Source organism: Misgurnus anguillicaudatus, chromosome 19 (assembly GCF_027580225.2).
Source record: "Misgurnus anguillicaudatus chromosome 19, ASM2758022v2, whole genome shotgun sequence".
NCBI lineage: Eukaryota > Metazoa > Chordata > Actinopteri > Cypriniformes > Cobitidae > Misgurnus > Misgurnus anguillicaudatus.
Window position 1 is genome coordinate 50,236,610 of NC_073355.2, and position 17,494 is coordinate 50,254,103.

The 17,494-nt window shown below is 39.3% G+C and overlaps 3 protein-coding genes across 4 annotated transcripts in view; 1 reads left to right on the forward strand and 2 right to left on the reverse strand.

Annotated features, from left to right (window-relative positions):
• The window catches only part of LOC129422537 (uncharacterized), a 681,876-nt gene that overhangs the window by 353,847 nt on the left and 310,535 nt on the right, over positions 1-17,494 (forward strand). The window lies entirely within an intron of this gene.
• The window catches only part of LOC141349042 (uncharacterized), a 97,575-nt gene that overhangs the window by 41,421 nt on the left and 38,660 nt on the right, over positions 1-17,494 (reverse strand). The window lies entirely within an intron of this gene.
• The window catches only part of LOC129422192 (uncharacterized), a 56,077-nt gene continuing 38,673 nt past the window's right edge, over positions 91-17,494 (reverse strand). Inside the window, 2 exon segments of the mRNA XM_073857934.1 lie at positions 91-3,505; positions 3,880-3,958. Coding sequence (XP_073714035.1) covers positions 2,292-3,505; positions 3,880-3,958 — 1,293 coding nt within the window. The 3' untranslated portion in view covers positions 91-2,291.

Sequence of the window (17,494 nt, forward strand, 5' to 3'; positions counted from 1 at the left end):
ATCTACAGTAAGTTACTGGCAAACAGCAGACAATAATACTGTAATTTCTACAGACATTTTTAACAGTGTTAAAATAAGTAAATAAACATGTTTATCACTTTATTCACTTTTAGTAGTACAATGCTATTTTTGAACACAACTATTAATGCTAAGATAACAGTGTTATGTGTGCCGAACAGATTCAAAGCATGTGACAATCATTTTAGTGGTCATACAGTTATAACTTTTATTACTGGGTCATCATCACATGTAATCAACAATCAAGAAAAAACATTTGTAAAATGATCTGATGTAAATAGAAACGGTCATGAAATATCAGAAAAAAAATAACACGGCATATGTTATTAACTATTTGAAGAGGGTCTGGGATCATATAGACCCCCAAAAGACCATGAAACAGAAAGCGAGCTGATGAAAGACGAAACAATAACAACCGCAGTTATGGTGCAGCAGAAACAGCCCAAAGTGAGGTGCAGTCCACAGTATTAATGACATTTCTTTATGACCGTTTTTCATCATGTTTGTTTACTGTGAAGTCATGTTTGACCACGAGAGACATCGCAAGACTTCCATGTTCTCACAAACTCACAAACAACAAATATATGAGGTGTGCTGTGATGACCACATACTGGCAATTAGGTTGGCCATTCGTGCCAGCTCCGCAGGACACGTCCCGAACACGTCCCCGGGTCCGCCCCCCGGAAGTCGCATTGGTCGACCGCATACGTCATCAAGGTTTAATATTTCGGGTTTATTTTCAGAAAAGCAACCGTTACATTTCAAGGTAAGAATGAAACTACAATGATTGTATGTCTTAAAAGAAATAAATCTTAATTTTCTAATGTATTTTAACTGAAATGTGAGAAGCTCGATGACGTATGCGCGCGACTTCCGGATAACGAACCCGAAAACGTGTTCGGGACGTGTCCGGCGGAACTGGCACGAATGGCCACCCTACTGGCAATCCACATACTATAGGAACAAAACTGGTAAATCCTATACACTATATTGCCAAAAGTTTTGAGACACCCCTCCAAATCATTGAATTCAGTTGTTTCAATCACTTCCAGTGGAAGGAACTCTTAATGCTTCATCATACCAAGAGATTTTGGAAAATTTCATGCTCCAAACTTTGGGGGAACAGTTTTGGGATGGCCCCTTCCTGTTCCAACATAACTGTGCACCAGTCCACAAAGCAAGGTCAATAAAGACATGAATGAGCGAGTTTGGTGTGGAGGAACTTGACTGGCCTGCACAGAGTCCTGACTTCAACCCAGTAGAACATCTTTGGGATGAATTGGAACAGAGACTACGAGCGAGGCCTTCTCGTCCAACATCAGTGTCTGACCATATAAATGTGCTTTTAGAAGAATGGTCAAAAATTCCCATAAACGCACTCCTAAACCTTGTAGAAAGTCTTCCAAGAAGAGTTGAAGCTGTTATAGCTGCAAAGGGTGCACAAACTCAATATTAAACCATATGGATTAAGAATTGGATGTCATTCAGGTTCATGTGCATATAAAGGCAGGTGTCCCAAAACTTTTGGCAATATAGTGTATTTTTTCTCATCATGTTTGTGGTCTCTGGTCTGATAAGATTTAATACATCTTTTGGTGGGCCCTTGCTTAATAATGCGTTGAGACCAGCCAAGCAAGAGCTATTTCAATGTTAGGTCAATATGAAGACGTGCGAGATCTCACGGTGCAAATGAGGCGTTTAGTGCGGCGTGTAAAACGCGATTCTGTCTTTTGAATTGGACGTTGCCGCGGCAAATGAGCAAGTTGAAAAATGTGTACTTTGCCGGAAAAACGTGTCGCGTTAACCAATCAGGAGCTTGCTCTAGTAGTGAAGTGATTACAGAAAGCAAACGGAGTCGCAGAAGCCCCTCCCATGACGCAAATTTCAGAAAGTCTCGATGACTAGAATTTCACATGCGAATGAAGTGAGTAAACTCAAAGAGGCGGTTTCCCTGACAGGCATAAACTTAATCCAGGACTAGGCCTTAGTTTAATTATGAAATATAACTAGTTTTATCAAACATGCCTAACTAAAAAAAATACCTGTGTGCATTTTGAGGCAAAACAAAGAGCACTGATTTATTTTAAGATATGTAAGTGCAATTTGTTTTTTAGTTTTTACAGCTCTTAAAAATGTTGTAGTCTAGGACTAGTCTAATCCCTGTCCGGGAAACCCGGATTTTGACGCCTCAAACGCGGCTGGTGTGAACCCACGGTAAGACTTTACGTATCCACTCATGACCACTCGTGTGTATCTTCTGATTCATAATAAACTCATAACTGCACAGAAGAGTTGAATGTCTTTTCTTCAGAATGTAAGCGCTGGTGATTTCTGAGACTTGTTTCCCACATAAAACTCTTTCCACAATGAGGACATGCAAACGGTTTCTCTCCAGTGTGAAGTCTCATGTGAGTCTCAAGGTAACCTTTTGTTTTAATAGTCTTTCCACACTGAAGACATGTGTAAGGTTTCTCTCCAGTGTGAAGTCTCATGTGAGTCTCAAGGATACCTTTTGTTGTGAAACTCTTTCCACACTGAGGACATGTAAACGGTTTCTCTCCAGTGTGAAGTTTCATGTGAGTCTCAAGGTAACCTTTTGTTTTAATAGTCTTTCCACACTGAGGACATGTGTAAGGTTTCTCTCCAGTGTGAAGTCTCATGTGAATCTCAAGGTTAGCTTTTGTTGTGAAACTCTTTGCGCACTGAGGACATGTGTAAGGTTTCTCTCCAGTGTGAAGTCTCATGTGAATCTCAAGGTTAGCTTTTGTTGTGAAACTCTTTCCACACTGAAGACATGTGAACGGTTTCACTCCAGTGTGAGTCCTCATGTGTTTCTTAAGGTAACTTGTAGATGTAAAACTCTTTCCACACTCATGGCACGCATGTGGTTTCTCTCCAGTGTGAATTTTCACATGTCTCGTAAGGTTACTTGAAGATGTAAAACTCTTTCCACACTGTTGACACATGTATGGTTTCTCTCCAGTGTGGAATCTTATGTGTTTCTTAAGGCTATATTTAACTGCGAAACTGTTTCCACAAAGATGACACGTGTACGGTTTCTCTCCAGTGTGAGTTCTCAGATGAGTCTCAAGTTTACTTTTAGATCTGAAACTCTTTCCACACTGTTGACACGTGTATGGTTTCTCTCCAGTGTGAATTCCCATGTGTTTCGTAAGGCTAGATTTAACTGTGAAACTATTTCCACAAAGATGACACGTGTATGGTTTCTCTCCAGTGTGAGTTCTTAGGTGAGTCTCAAGTTTACTTTTAGATCTGAAACTCTTTCCACACTGTTGACATGTGAAAGGTTTCTCTTCACTGTGAGTCCTCTTGTGATCTGCAGGGCGTTCATCTTCACTGAAACTATTTTCACACTTTATGTCTTCTGTTTTCAGAGTTTCTTTCTGTGAAACATTATGGTTTATTTTTACATTCTGATGTTTCTCATCCACTTCAGCTTGACTCTCCTTTTTCACTTCCATCATATCTAAAATGAAGACAGTAAATAGTTAAAACTGGTAAACCAGAGTGACAAAACACATTTGAGATTGTATGACAAAAGCAACATGGCGTGGGTCTGTTATGTGTTATCTTTCATGTGAAGTACATTATGTAATTTCTATTGTCAGTGTCTGCTCTTGCAGTTTAACTCTTGTAGAACTAGAGTGGTCATTCAATCCACTGAAGGTTGCTTTGGATAAAACTCTTTACCTGATGTTTCAATCTAATTCTACTGAATCTATTATAGATGCAGAACGTTATCATCTCATGGATTTTAGTTTATTTTCCCCTCATGTTTCTCAATGTTTTTATGAGTATTCCTCAACCATCAATAATAAAAATTGAAAAATAGACACCAACCTATTTGTTCCTCAGTATCTTCATCCTTTATTCTGCATGGTTGTGGATCTGTCATCTTCTCAAGCTCCTCTTTCACCAGCATCAACATTATGTCATGAAGATTTCAGTTGTCACACATGGAGTGATTTCTCTGTGTGTTTGACTCCAGCATTTATTGGTGGATTGTTGTAGGAGGAGCTTCACTGAAGATCTCAATCACTTAATGGGTGTGGCTGGAGATTTTAGAGAGGCTTTGTCAGTAAAACATTCATAGAGGAAGGGGTGCACCAAAATTTGGGTCGTTGAAAATTTCAGTCGAAAATGGCATTATCGGTTTTGGGCTGAAAAACCCCCACCAAAATGAATATCGCTAAGGTTTCCCCCTCCTTTCAGAACATTCCCTGTAGGCTATTTTTAGGTTTCATTCTATAACCTAAAGATAAATTTTCCAGAATGTTCCATGTGGGTTATTTTTAGGTTAGAGCTCAAAGTAGCCGGAAGTCATTCATTTTCAATGAGAGCCGGTGTTGAGCATATTACAACAATGTAGGGCTGGGTAAAAATATCGATTCATCAATGCATTGCAATTATTTGTTTCTCAATTCAATATCGATTCATCAAATCCTATGAATCGATTCAGCCCCCCCGGCCAGTGGCGGCGCTGTGGGCAACACTCTAGTGAGAGCATTCAGCCTTGTACAAGACGCGCTATATCAAAACAGAAAGATCGAAGATGGCAAACAGCAGCACTTCTTTCAAGCCTGCACCATCAACGTGATCAAACATTAGCAGAGGTGGAAAGAAACGAATTACATTTACTCACGTTACTGTAAATGAGTAGTTTTTTGTGTACTTTTACTTGTTTGAGTAGTTTTTAAAATCTGTACTTTTACTTTTACTTAAGTATGTTTTGTTTGAAGTATTGTACTTCGCTACATTTTAAATCATATCCGTTACAGAGTATTTTTTATAAAAAAGCAAGGTGATAAAGACGCGCAACGGATGATTGATGGGCGGGGGAACGCGCAAAAAGAACCATGGAGATGGACGAGACAGGCGCGCGCTAATGCAGACCCGCCTCAGTTCAAATCTTATGAAAGAAACCCCTGGCCATATATTTAAGCGACCACTTTCCACTGACGCGAAGCGAGTGTTTCATTCCTATGAAAGGTAATATTCAGGCTCTCGAGTACGAAATTGCAGACCGGGTTTTAACGCTCATTTGCACGACGCAAACGCCTCGAGAATGCGCAGGTCATTAGACATTGCAGAGAGAGAGAGAGAGAGAGAGAGAGAGAGAGAGAGAGAGAGAGAGAGAGAGAGAATAAAGGTCATCAGGTACCCAGGTCAGGGACGCTAGCAGACAATAAACGTGTCAAAAGTATGACATGGCACTCATCTCATTATATGCTCATTTAAACTACATATATAGTTTAATAAAATAATGTATGTTACCAGCAATACATCAATTACAACCTTACTATAGTGATTGTATTTACAAGCTGCTGACCACCTTCAAAAGTGCATAATTCACATGTAAAATCATTAAATAATTCCATAAATGTTTCTTAGTTTAAAAAAGCTTTTTATTTTATAAACTTTTTGTTATTGCACTTTAATTGTAAAGATGTTCCTACAATTAAAAATAACTAGTTTGAGATATATATTCCCTTGTCGTTTTTGAACTATACTAAAATCCTCCACCTCTCCCCGCTGTAAAAAAAAGTAACTTTTACTCTGAGTAAAGTTAAAATTATTTACTTTTTACTTTTACTTGAGTATATTTTTAGACCAGTAACTTTACTTTTACTTAAGTAAAATAGTTTAGTACTTTTTCCACCTCTGAACATTAGTAATACTACACACATTATTTAAAAATATACTCGGGTACTTAATTGCTTGCGTATTTACTTATTATTGAATCGATATCGAAGGAAGTAAATCAATATTGAATCGAATCGAAGCCTCAAGAATCGAAATCGAATCGAATTGTGAAATTGCTAACAATACCCAGCCCTACAACAATGTATGATTAACAAAGAATAAGTCAACTTTATAATTGTTAATTTTATGAAATAAGATGACGTATGCAGCTTGCAAATACAACCTCCGGAGGCTACAGTTTTCGGACTGAGAAACGACCAATATCTTGCCTCATTGTTCCGCCCCCAAGCCAGCAGGTCATCACTGATATCAGCTGCCTTCCCTTGCAAATAGCGCATTAACTCCGCATCTGGTGGCTGTTTGCATTAACACGAACCTGAAGACATCTCACAAGCGTCCCAGCCCTAACTGTCATAATATTTCTGTCTTCACCACGGCACCGAATAATGAAATGCGTCCATAAGAACATGTCTGTCATTGAACGCAAGTAAATTAAAACAGTGGACAGTATGGGAGTTCATCATTCGTGCTCTGCATTGGACTGTCTGAATAATAGGGTTGTGACAATTAATCGGGCAAATGCGCGTTTTCTCAATGCATGAATTTGAATGAATTACGGTGAAATGCTACATCCAAAAGCCAGGCGGCGCTCTCGCTTAGAATCACCATTTGTGCCACAGAAGTAGCATACCAAACACTATTCCAGGAAATGTCTAAAGGAATATTTATATTGCTGTTCTTCAGATTGTTTCAGGTATTTTCATGATAATAAATAATATTTTAAATGATTGTGTTTGACAAGTGTTGCTTTTTTAAATGCACGTTATAAACGATTCAAACTTGCAATGATTTTAGATTGAAGGACTTCCTACTGATCACGGAGCCGTAGTACATGCACAATCGGAGCCTACGATTCTGAATCGATTGTAGACGGTTCTTTTTAATGGGAGCGCGATGCATCGATGCACATCCCTACTGAATAATCCTAAAATAAAAACTGCATGTAAACAGGAGTGAAGAGGTTAGCTCCAGTCATGTAAATGTCTTACTGCGATTAAGTCCTTACTCTGATTATTAGAAATAATCAGATTATTGGTGTACATGTAAATACTCAGTAAACATACTCACGTTCTTCCTGATCCAATTTTTCAACCTTTAGTTAGTGTGTAATGTTGCTATAATAACATAAATAATACCTGTTAAATTATAAAGCTCAAAGTTAACTGCCAGGTGATATATTTTCTTTAACAGAATTCCCCTTTAAAGCCTACAGCGAATGGCCGGTTTGGACTACAGCCTTCTACTTCCCAATTGAATGACGTCAATATAAGAGTTTTTTAATTCTGTGTAAAATCTGCCTGTCAATCACAGTTCTTGCACATGCCACAGATCCACCCTCCCCTACGTGCACGTTACATTAGGCTTGTTTGACTTTATGTGGCACCAATAGAACTGATAGGCAGATGACGTAAAAGTGACTAGAGAAATCATACAGAGGAGTCTAATTTCAACTCAATGGTACTTTGACGTCATCTGCCTTTCATTTCTTTCGGCACCGCATTAAGTCGAATGCTCGTCGAGGACGAGCCTGATGGGAGGTTGCTCGGTGGCAGCTCGTGACTGCTCATCCGAGGATAAGCAAATTCAAAATAAGTGTTCGGATTGTCACGTGTGTGGTTCTCTTTTACAAAATGTGTGTCGAGAGATCCTGTGTGCATCACGTGTTTTGTCAAAATAAGTGCCTGGTGCACATGCGTCAAAACCGTTTATGATAAGAGACACTCACGTTCCCAAAATACACACTAGACACTCCTTAACAGTACACTCTGATTACGCATGAGATTATGCAAGTATCTGGCAAACGCGAGCGTCTCTTTTATTATAAACCCTTTAGACGCGTCTGCAGCAGGCACTTATTTTGGCATGACACCTGATGCACACACGATCTCTCAAAGCGCAGAACACATATTTTGAAATTACGAACCACATACATGACAAGGTTCATACATGTTGTGATGAACTTCACATCGAGCGTCCGCAAAAAAAGAAGTCACCTGCCGCCACTGCTCGGTGGTAATGTGGGAAGTGCATGAAAATTGTAAATATTTAAAAATCATCTCAATCCTCCAGAGTTGCTGACTGTAGCTTTAAGTTCCACTGCTGTTTTTGCACTTTTGTAAATGTAAGTAAAAAATTTTACGTGCAACAGCAGAATAGAGGGTATGCACGTGACGTAAACTTCGGCAAGTGAGACTGCGGTTACGCCCAGTGACAGTATCACTCAATCCACAACATGCTACAGATTAGCCAGAACAATAATTTCCACCACTAAAGATAGCTTTGTTAGCACTCTTCCAGACCTGTCCCAAGTTAAACATGTAACAGATAACTGTGACGATCTAGATATTGTATTAGAAAACCTTAACAATTTCTGTTCTAACACATTGGATGCCGTTGCTCCCATTCGAAAAAAGAGAATCAAAGAAAAACCGCCAGCTCCATGGTATGACCATCACACTGCAGCCCTTAAAAAGGCAGCTAGAAAAAAATGAAAGAAATTATAGAAGCGCAAAGTTAGAGGTATGGCGTGCAGCATGGAAAGAGAGTGTTTAACACTACAGACAGGCTATTCAAACCGACAGATCTACCTACCTTAGCAAGCTTATAAATGAGAATCATAATAACCCTCGTTTCCTCTTTAGCACACTTGCAAAACTGACTTGAAACAAAGAACAAACAGAAACCAATAGTAAACTTCAACACAATAGTAACGACTTCATGAACTTCTTTTCTAACAAAATTATGGCTATTAGGGAAAACATCATACTTACCCAGGCAGCCACCACTCTACCCATTAGGTCACTTAACACTAGACTACCATACGAACATCTTGATTCATTTAAACCTACTACAATAGATGAGCTCTCAAGACTAATTACATAATCCAAATCATCATCCTGTATATTAGACCCCGTTCCCACAAAACTACTTAAAGAGGTATTCCCTGTAGTGTCAACCCCGGTTCTAAATATCTTTAACTCATGGCTAGAAATAGGATACGTTCCAACAGCTTTCAAACTAGCAGTTATTAAACCGCTGATTAAAAAACCGCAGCTTGATCAGGGAGAGCTTAATAACTTTAAACCAATCTCAAATCTCCCTTTTCTTTCGATAATATTAGAAAAGGTAGTGGCACGCCAGTTACGCACATTCTTGACAAATAATAGTACATACGAGAAGTTCCAATCAGGATTCAGGCCCCACCATAGCACAGAGACAGTGTTGCTTAAAGTTACAAATGACCTCCTATTAACATCCGATCCTGGTGAAATCTCAATCCTTATATTACTAGACCTTAGTGCAGCCTTTGTCACAATAGATCATACAATCTTACTCGATAGATTAGAAAACTATGTTGGTATCAGTGGTCATGCGCTAGCCTGGTTTAGGTCGTATCTAACCCATCGCTATCACTTTGTTTATGTAAACAAGGAAGAGTCATATCACTCCCTGGTTAAATACGGTGTACCTAGGGATCAGTTTTAGGTCCTATCCTGTTCTCGTTATATATGTTACCCCTAGGAGACATTATCAGGAAACATAACATAAGTTTTCACTGCTATGCGGCTGATACTCAGCTTTACATCTCCTCACATCCCAGCGAAAAAACGCACGTTTTCTAAGCTAACAGACTGCATTAGCGATGTTAGTGACTGGATGGCACATAACTTTCTTAAGCTCAACTCCAATAAGACAGAGATACTTATTATTGAACCGAATCGCTACAAACATAATATGTCTAGGGGTGTCACGATTCTCCAGATCCTCGATTCGAATACATTTTCGATTCTAAGGCCACAATTCGATCCGATTCTCGATTTTTACCTCTTTTTTTTGGAAGACAAAAATGATATGCCATTATTTATTATTATTATTATTATAGTTTAACATTAACACGCACATTGCACAACTCGCATGGGGGTTTGTGGGCTTCACTTAACGCGAGAGCTTGTGGATAGAGGATTCCTTCTTACACGCACATGGACTTAATTAGGGATCGACCGATATGGATTTTTTTGTGCCGATGCCGATACCGATTTTTTTCCCATCAGCTTTAGCCGATGACCGATACAGGCTGCCGATTTTCTTTAGCCGATATTTGGAGCCGATACTGCTTTTTCTCATTCAGTTTATATCATAAAAATGACACAATGATAAAACCAAATGTTACAGCTCTTAATTTAAAAAAGGAACATTTATTGAACTATATTTAACAAATAGTAAAAACAGGTGAGGTAGAACAAGTAAGAAAATTCAGTGCTGCTTAAAATACATAAATAAAATAATAATTACACCATTGCACTAGGGGTGACCCCGAATAGTCGAAGATTCGATGCATCGATAGGAGAAGCCTGATTCGACTACCAATCTCACAGTCGAATCGTCGCAGATGTGTTATGAAATGAGGATCATTCAATTCAATATATGGGTGCACACATTATCTGATTTCACATATAACAGCTTTCTCCCAACATATTAATATACAGCATATAATGATAATGCTGCAAATAATATGTGAAGGAACAGCTTTCAATAAATATTTTTAAAATGCGTTAATAAATCCAACATCCCCTGTGACCGGGCTACACGGAGGTTTCGTCGTTAATAAACCATTGCCTCTTTGTTTCTACATTTAAAAGACAAAGCTGGCAATTATATTATGGCTATACTTTTCTATTCTTTTAATAATTTATTTTATTTTATTTATAAATCACTCTGGGTTATCTGATTTAACTATTTGGCTTGTGTTTTGTTTCTGTGCACTTGAGGCATTTTGCATATTTGTTCTGCGCTTTATTACTTCTGACCTTATTTTATTTAAAAAAATGTATCTATTATAAACGTAAATTCTGATCTAATTTAAGTCTGTAAATTTTGGATAGCTTTTCGTTGTATCAATGTTGCGCTATTGCGTGCTGGCCATGCTTGCGCATGTAATTTAGCCGAACGGGCTAGGTGCTCGTTACAGCGCTCTGCGTCTCATATTTAGGAGTTCATCAAACTAAACATTAAAAAACGGATGTTTTTCGACGGGTATAAGTTTTTAAAATGTATTTATCATACATTTTTGTTATCTTGTCAAAAGTTAAACTACAAAACAGGTAAGCCGTTTTTTAAAATTTCGGTGATGAAACGGAAACTATCTGCACCGAACCTACTTCTGCCTGACACGAATGTCTTTCTTGTGATTTAATATTATGGTTGGTGTTCACTTTTAAATGATAGCAAAGAGATTCCTGAAATAAATAATATCATCCGGTCTTTCTGTATCTAAAGTGAATACAGAGATGATCAAAGTCAAAGCAAGCAGGTATTTCTGTGCTAAATAATAACGCATAGTGTCTATAAAATCATTAATTTCAGTGTTTTTCATGTTATAAATTAACGTTTAATGAATTGTAAATAAAGATTAGTTTTTATCATTTACAATCACAATCACAAATTATTTGTCATTTCTCATTTGTCGGGTTTTTTTTGGTCATGACTGCTTTGACGCGCTATATCTCCAAATTAGATAAAAACACTGAATTAGCCGAGGTTTCCAAGGCAGAATCACCTTTGTTATTTTTTTTAGGTTTAGTTATCAAAATGTATTTTTGTGTGATGTTCTGTAGATAGTGGCTTAAAAATGTTATGAGGAATAAATAAACAAATGTTGCCTTATATATTTTACCTTAAAAAAATAAATATATAAATGCATCGTCAGTTTTGTCTTCGTTCATCAATTGAAAGACAGTTTTGGTCACTTTAACAGAAAGTTGTTTGTGTGCTGCTTGTGAAAGAAAATAAAAGTTACCAATTTGTACCTGGTCTGGCCCCCTCCCAACCCATGCAGACAAACATAGATATGATTCGACTATCGGTCGACTATGGAAAGATTCGACAATTCTGATTCGAATATGTAAATCCTTAGTCGAGGACACCCCTACATTGCACACAGTAGCAGCAACCAAGCAGCGTAACAAGGGGAACACTTTACTTTATCCATGAAAGTAACCAACTATTTACAACCTATTTAATGCTTAGGTCTAAGTTTTAGTGCACTTAACTTAATCTCTTGTAGAGCAAATGTCTTTAATAAGAAGACAAGGAAAATGTAAACAGCAATACTGATCAAAAAACAACTTAAAAAGAATTCTGATTAACATGCCAATTGCCCCACTTCTGTACCTCACACACCCTCTTGCCCTATAATAAATGCGAGGGATAGATAGTTTGCCTCAGCTCGCTTAAAACGCATAAAACTGAACAAATACATGAGGATTTGTGTACGGACTTCGGTCAGATAGTAGAGCGCGTGCACGTGGGAGAGGTGCAGTGAGACAAGGATGAGAGAGTGCATGTATCTTTGCGCTCCCAGTGAACAGAAATGTTGACAAAACTTACAAAAAAATACTTCTCCGGTCACATAAAAGTCATGTGGGAACTGTTTGGAACTAAGTGCTTTGAGTCGAATTTCTTATTTTTTTTCGCTGACGAAAATTCCGCGAAACTCCGTGTTAACAACCATAAACATATTCAACCATGAACTGCGCTCTCCACAATGACGAGAAACTATCAGCAATGGATATTAATTTTTAGTCTTTTACTACTACATATATTTATGGAGATGAAAATTAAAAACCCAGCATGTCCAGCTATGATCAGCTGTTCGGCTGATGACCTGCGTTCGCTTGCGGCATTATGAGCACGCGTCGCGTCCAAACGTCAGACTGGTGGTCGCTGAATAAAACTCCTATAAATACCACGAAATCACGGAACAACGTCAGCATTATTTAATCCTATGACCAGTGTTTGTAACAGCTGCCGTATGCATACGGTTAGCCTAAAAGCTATTTGAAGCTCCCTAAATACAATGGCAAGCAGTTTTATAGGCATTCACGTTTTCCATTATGACAACCAATCTTTCTTAGCTTTGATTGCACGCACATATAGAGCAACGTGCTTACACTTTCAAAGTATATGGCAATATTTCAGTCAGACGGTTAAAAGATGCTTTGAAGTTTAAAACTTACCAGAGCAGGCTTGGAGCGCTCCGCTCTGCTAGTGGGGGGAGGGGCAATGCACGGGCTGCAGGCAGCCTCCAGGAACACAGAGCTGCCTGTGGGCGCCTGTCTGTAATTAATGCCGGGGAAAAGCTATCGGCGAACGCAAGCCGCGAATCGGCCGATGCCGATACACCTAAAACCTGCTAAAATCGGCCCGATGTATCGGCCGGCCGATATATCGGTCGATCACTAGACTTAATGCACATGGACTTAATGCGCGTGTCTTGGACTTAATGCGCGTGTCTTGGACTTAATGCGCGTGTCTTGGACTCATAGCATCTGAAATAAATCCAGCATCATAAGCAGCGGCGCTTCTCTCTGTCTCACGTGCACGTGCACGCGCTCTCATCTGTCCAAAGTCTAAACATAAACTAAAGTAGTAATCCTTATGTATTTGTTCAGTTTAATGCGTTTCATGCGAGCTGAGGCAAACTATTCCTTTTGTTTAAACCCGCTGCATCTTTGCGCCTCCCTCACTCTCGCGCAGAGTGCTGCGCTCTGTCCAAAGTCAGATCACTAGGTAGTAATCCTGTTTATGATATGCATGATAATTTTCCCACCGGTTAATCGGCGCGTCACAAACTCGGTGATCCCGTTATCACCGGGTGGTAGGGGCTTATAAATGCGCATGCAGACGTGCACATTTTACTTTCATTTTTGAATTACGCAACTGTTTAAATGCAGCGCTTGCGTAAGCTGCGTTAAATCGCGTATGAATTTGCGTGTAATGCCAGTGCAACAGCTGGTTTAATTAAGTGCTTGAGTCAATGTGCGCAGGTAATTCTCACATAACCCGCAAGTCCCAAGCAGAGCAACCGACTACTTCTCCATAAAAGCGCTGCTTGAATGATGGCTTTATTATTTTTCTTGTTGAAAAACACAACAACAAAACGATCTCGCTTATATTAAACATCATATATGTACAGTCTTGTTCAAAATAATAGCAGTACAATGTGACTAACCAGAATAATCAAGGTTTTTAGTATATTTTTTATTGCTACGTGGCAAACAAGTTATCAGTAGGTTCAGTAGATTCTCAGAAAACAAACAAGACCCAGCATTCATGATATGCACGCTCTTAAGGCTGTGCAATTGGGCAATTAGTTGAAAGGGGTGTGTTCAAAAAAACAGCAGTGTCTACCTTTGACTGTACAAACTCAAAACTATTTTGTACAAACATTTTTTTTCTGGGATTTAGCAATCCTGTGAATCACTAAACTAATATTTAGTTGTATGACCACAGTTTTTTGACATCTGTGTGGCATGGAGTCAACCAACTTGTGGCACCTCTCAGCTGTTATTCCACTCCATGATTCTTTAACAACATTGCACAATTCATTCACATTTCTTGTTTTTGCTTCAGAAACAGCATTTTTGATATCACCCCACAAGTTCTCAATTGGATTAAGGTCTGGAGATTGGGCTGGCCACTCCATAACATTAATTTTGTTGGTTTGGAACCAAGACTTTGCCCGTTTACTAGTGTGTTTTGGGTCATTGTCTTGTTGAAACAACCATTTCAAGGGCATGTCCTCTTCAGCATAGGGCAACATGACCTCTTCAAGTATTTTAACATATGCAAACTGATCCATGATCCCTGGTATGCGATAAATAGGCCCAACATCATAGTAGGAGAAACATGCCCATATCATGATGCTTGCACCTCCATGCTTCACTGTCTTTACTGTGTACTGTGGCTTGAATTCAGAGTTTGGGGGTCGTCTCACAAACTGCCTGTGGCCCTTGGACCCAAAAAGAACAATTTTACTCTCATCAGTCCACAAAATGTTCCTCCATTTCTCTTTAGGCCAGTTGATGTGTTTTTTGGCAAATTGTAACCTCTTCTGCACATGTCTTTTTTTTAACAGAGGGACTTTGCGGGGGATTCTTGAAAATAGATTCGCTTCACACAGACATCTTTTAACTGTCACAGTACTTACAGGTAACTCCAGACTGTCTTTGATCATCCTGGAGGTGATCATTGGCTGAGCCTTTGCCATTCTGGTTATTCTTCTATCCATTTTGATGGTTGTCTTCCGTTTTCTTCTACGTCTCTCTGCTTTTGCTCTCCATTTTAAGGCATTGGAGATCATTTTAACTGAACAGCCTATCATTTTTTGCACCTCTTTATAGGTTTTCCCCTCTCCAATCAACTTACGAAAAGTACGCTGTTCTTCTGAACAATGTCTCGAACGACCCATTTTCCTCAGCTTTCAAATGCATGTTCAACAAGTGTTGGCTTCATCCTTAAATAGGGGTCACCTGATTCACACCTGTTTCTTCACAAAATTGATGACCTCAGTTATTGAATGCCACACTGCTATTTTTTTGAACACACCCCTTTCAACTAATTGCCCAATTGCACAGCCTTAAGAGCGTGCATATCATGAATGCTGGGTCTTGTTTGTTTTCTGAGAATCTACTGAACCTACTGGTAACTTGTTTGCCACGTAGCAATAAAAAATATACTAAAAACCTTGATTATTCTGGTTAGTCACATTGTACTGCTATTATTTTGAACAAAACTGTATATTATGATAAAAACGAGTAAGCACGCGGATTCTGTCATCATCAGTTAGCTCGCCTCGCAAACTCTGACAGAAATAAATGAAATCTGACACCTGCTGCTCTGTGATGTGACGCGAGTTCAGCTCCGCTAAATTCAGTCAGCAGACACATTCAGGTCTTAGTGTTTGCTCTCTCTAACGAAACTAAATGAATTAATTACACTAAAATATCAAAACGACGGTGAACGGTGTCGCGGTGGGCAAGTGATCTAACCGGTGAGAGGCTGAAGCACCGGTTATCACCGTTTCACCGACTATCGCGGCAAGCCTAGTAACATCCCTCGTGTTTAAAATATGATCGCGTTCCGCTGGACAGATGTTTTTAAAGGCATCTCTGAGAGTTTTTTCCCTCGCTTGGCAAGCCGACCGGACGTGACATGGGGGCGTGGCAGCATCGACAATTAAGTAAACAAGCTTCAGCTAGTTCAAAACGCTTCTGCAAGGGTACTTACTCGATCTAAGAAGTATGACCACATAAGCCCAATTCTGGCATCTTTACACTGGCTACCAGTTAAATATCGCATACAATGTAAAATATCACTAATCACCTACAAAGCTTTAAATGGTCTAGCACCCTCATATCTATCTATCTATCTATCTATCTATCTATCTATCTATCTATCTATCTATCTATCTATCTATCTATCTATCTATCTATCTATCTATCTATCTATCTATCTATCTATCTATCTATCTATCTATCTATCTATCTATCAGAATACAATCCATCACGCACATTACGGTCGCAAAATTCTGGTCTCTTGATTATCCCTAGACTATCAAAAGTGTCTAAAAGTGGAAGATCCTTTTCCTACTTAGCCCCTAAGCTCTGGAATGATTTACCAACCGATGTCCGAGAATCAGACACAGTCGATCATTTTAAATCTAGACTTAAAACGTTTCTCTTCAACAGAGCATTCACATAATTTGTCTAGTAAAGGTACTTAACTCGCAATAGTTATTTGTACAGAACAAAGCACTCACGGTCATAACACAGACCAACCAAATAAATAACTAAAAACCTTATCTGCATAAACACTTCAAAATGAATTGCATTAAATAGTTTGCCACCGTTTGCCACTGAACCTGCATTAATGACGACAGTGGGGCCTCTGGCCTTAGTCAAACGGGTTGGCCAGTATGGTCGGGTTGCGATTTTGGCGTTTTCTTGTGAATAGTATGCCATACAAACCCGTTTGCCACTGAACCTGCATTAACGACGACAGTGGGGCCTCCAGCCTTAGTCAAACGGGTTGACACGTATGGTCAGGTTGCGATTTTGGCGTTTCCGTGTGTCTTGTGAATAGTGTGCCATACAGACCCATTTACCACTGAACCTGCATTAACGACGACAGTGGGGCTTCCGGCCTTAGTCAAACGGGTTGACACGTATGGTCGGGTTGCGATTTTGGCGTTTTCGTGTGTCTTGTGAATAGTATGCCATACAGACCCGTTTGCCACTGAACCTGCATTAACGACGACAGTGGGGCCTCCAGCCTTAGTCAAACGGGTTGACACGTATGGTCAGGTTGCGATGTTGGCATTTTTCTCGTGGTCTTGTAAATAGTATGCAATAGGGGTGTGACGAGATCTCGCGAGATTAAATATGTATTGCGAGATTAAGTGTGTCTCGCGAGATTTCTTGTGTAGGTGAAATTCTGGCCGTTTCTCAAATAAAAGACTGCATCCTTCGGAGGTCGCATTTTTAAACTGCATTTACATCATAAAGGCTGTCTTATTAGAGACTACTAACAATTATAAAGTTTACTAATAATTTAGTTAATCGCAAATTGTTGTAATATGCTCACGACTTGCGAATGTAATGCTCAGTTAATGATCTGAAATAAACCTTAATGACGTATGCAGCCTGCATATGCGACCTACGGAGGATGCAGCTTTCTATTTGACCCTTTTAGGGGCCAGTTACACCAAAGGCGTTTATGGCAGTTGCAGGTGCCTTTTTTAAATGATATTCTATGGGCATGGAGCGTTTGCGCGCTGTTTATGCGCGCTGAGCGCCATGCGGTTTTTGCCGGCGGCCGCAGCACGCGCCTTTGAAGGAACGCTGAGAGCGGA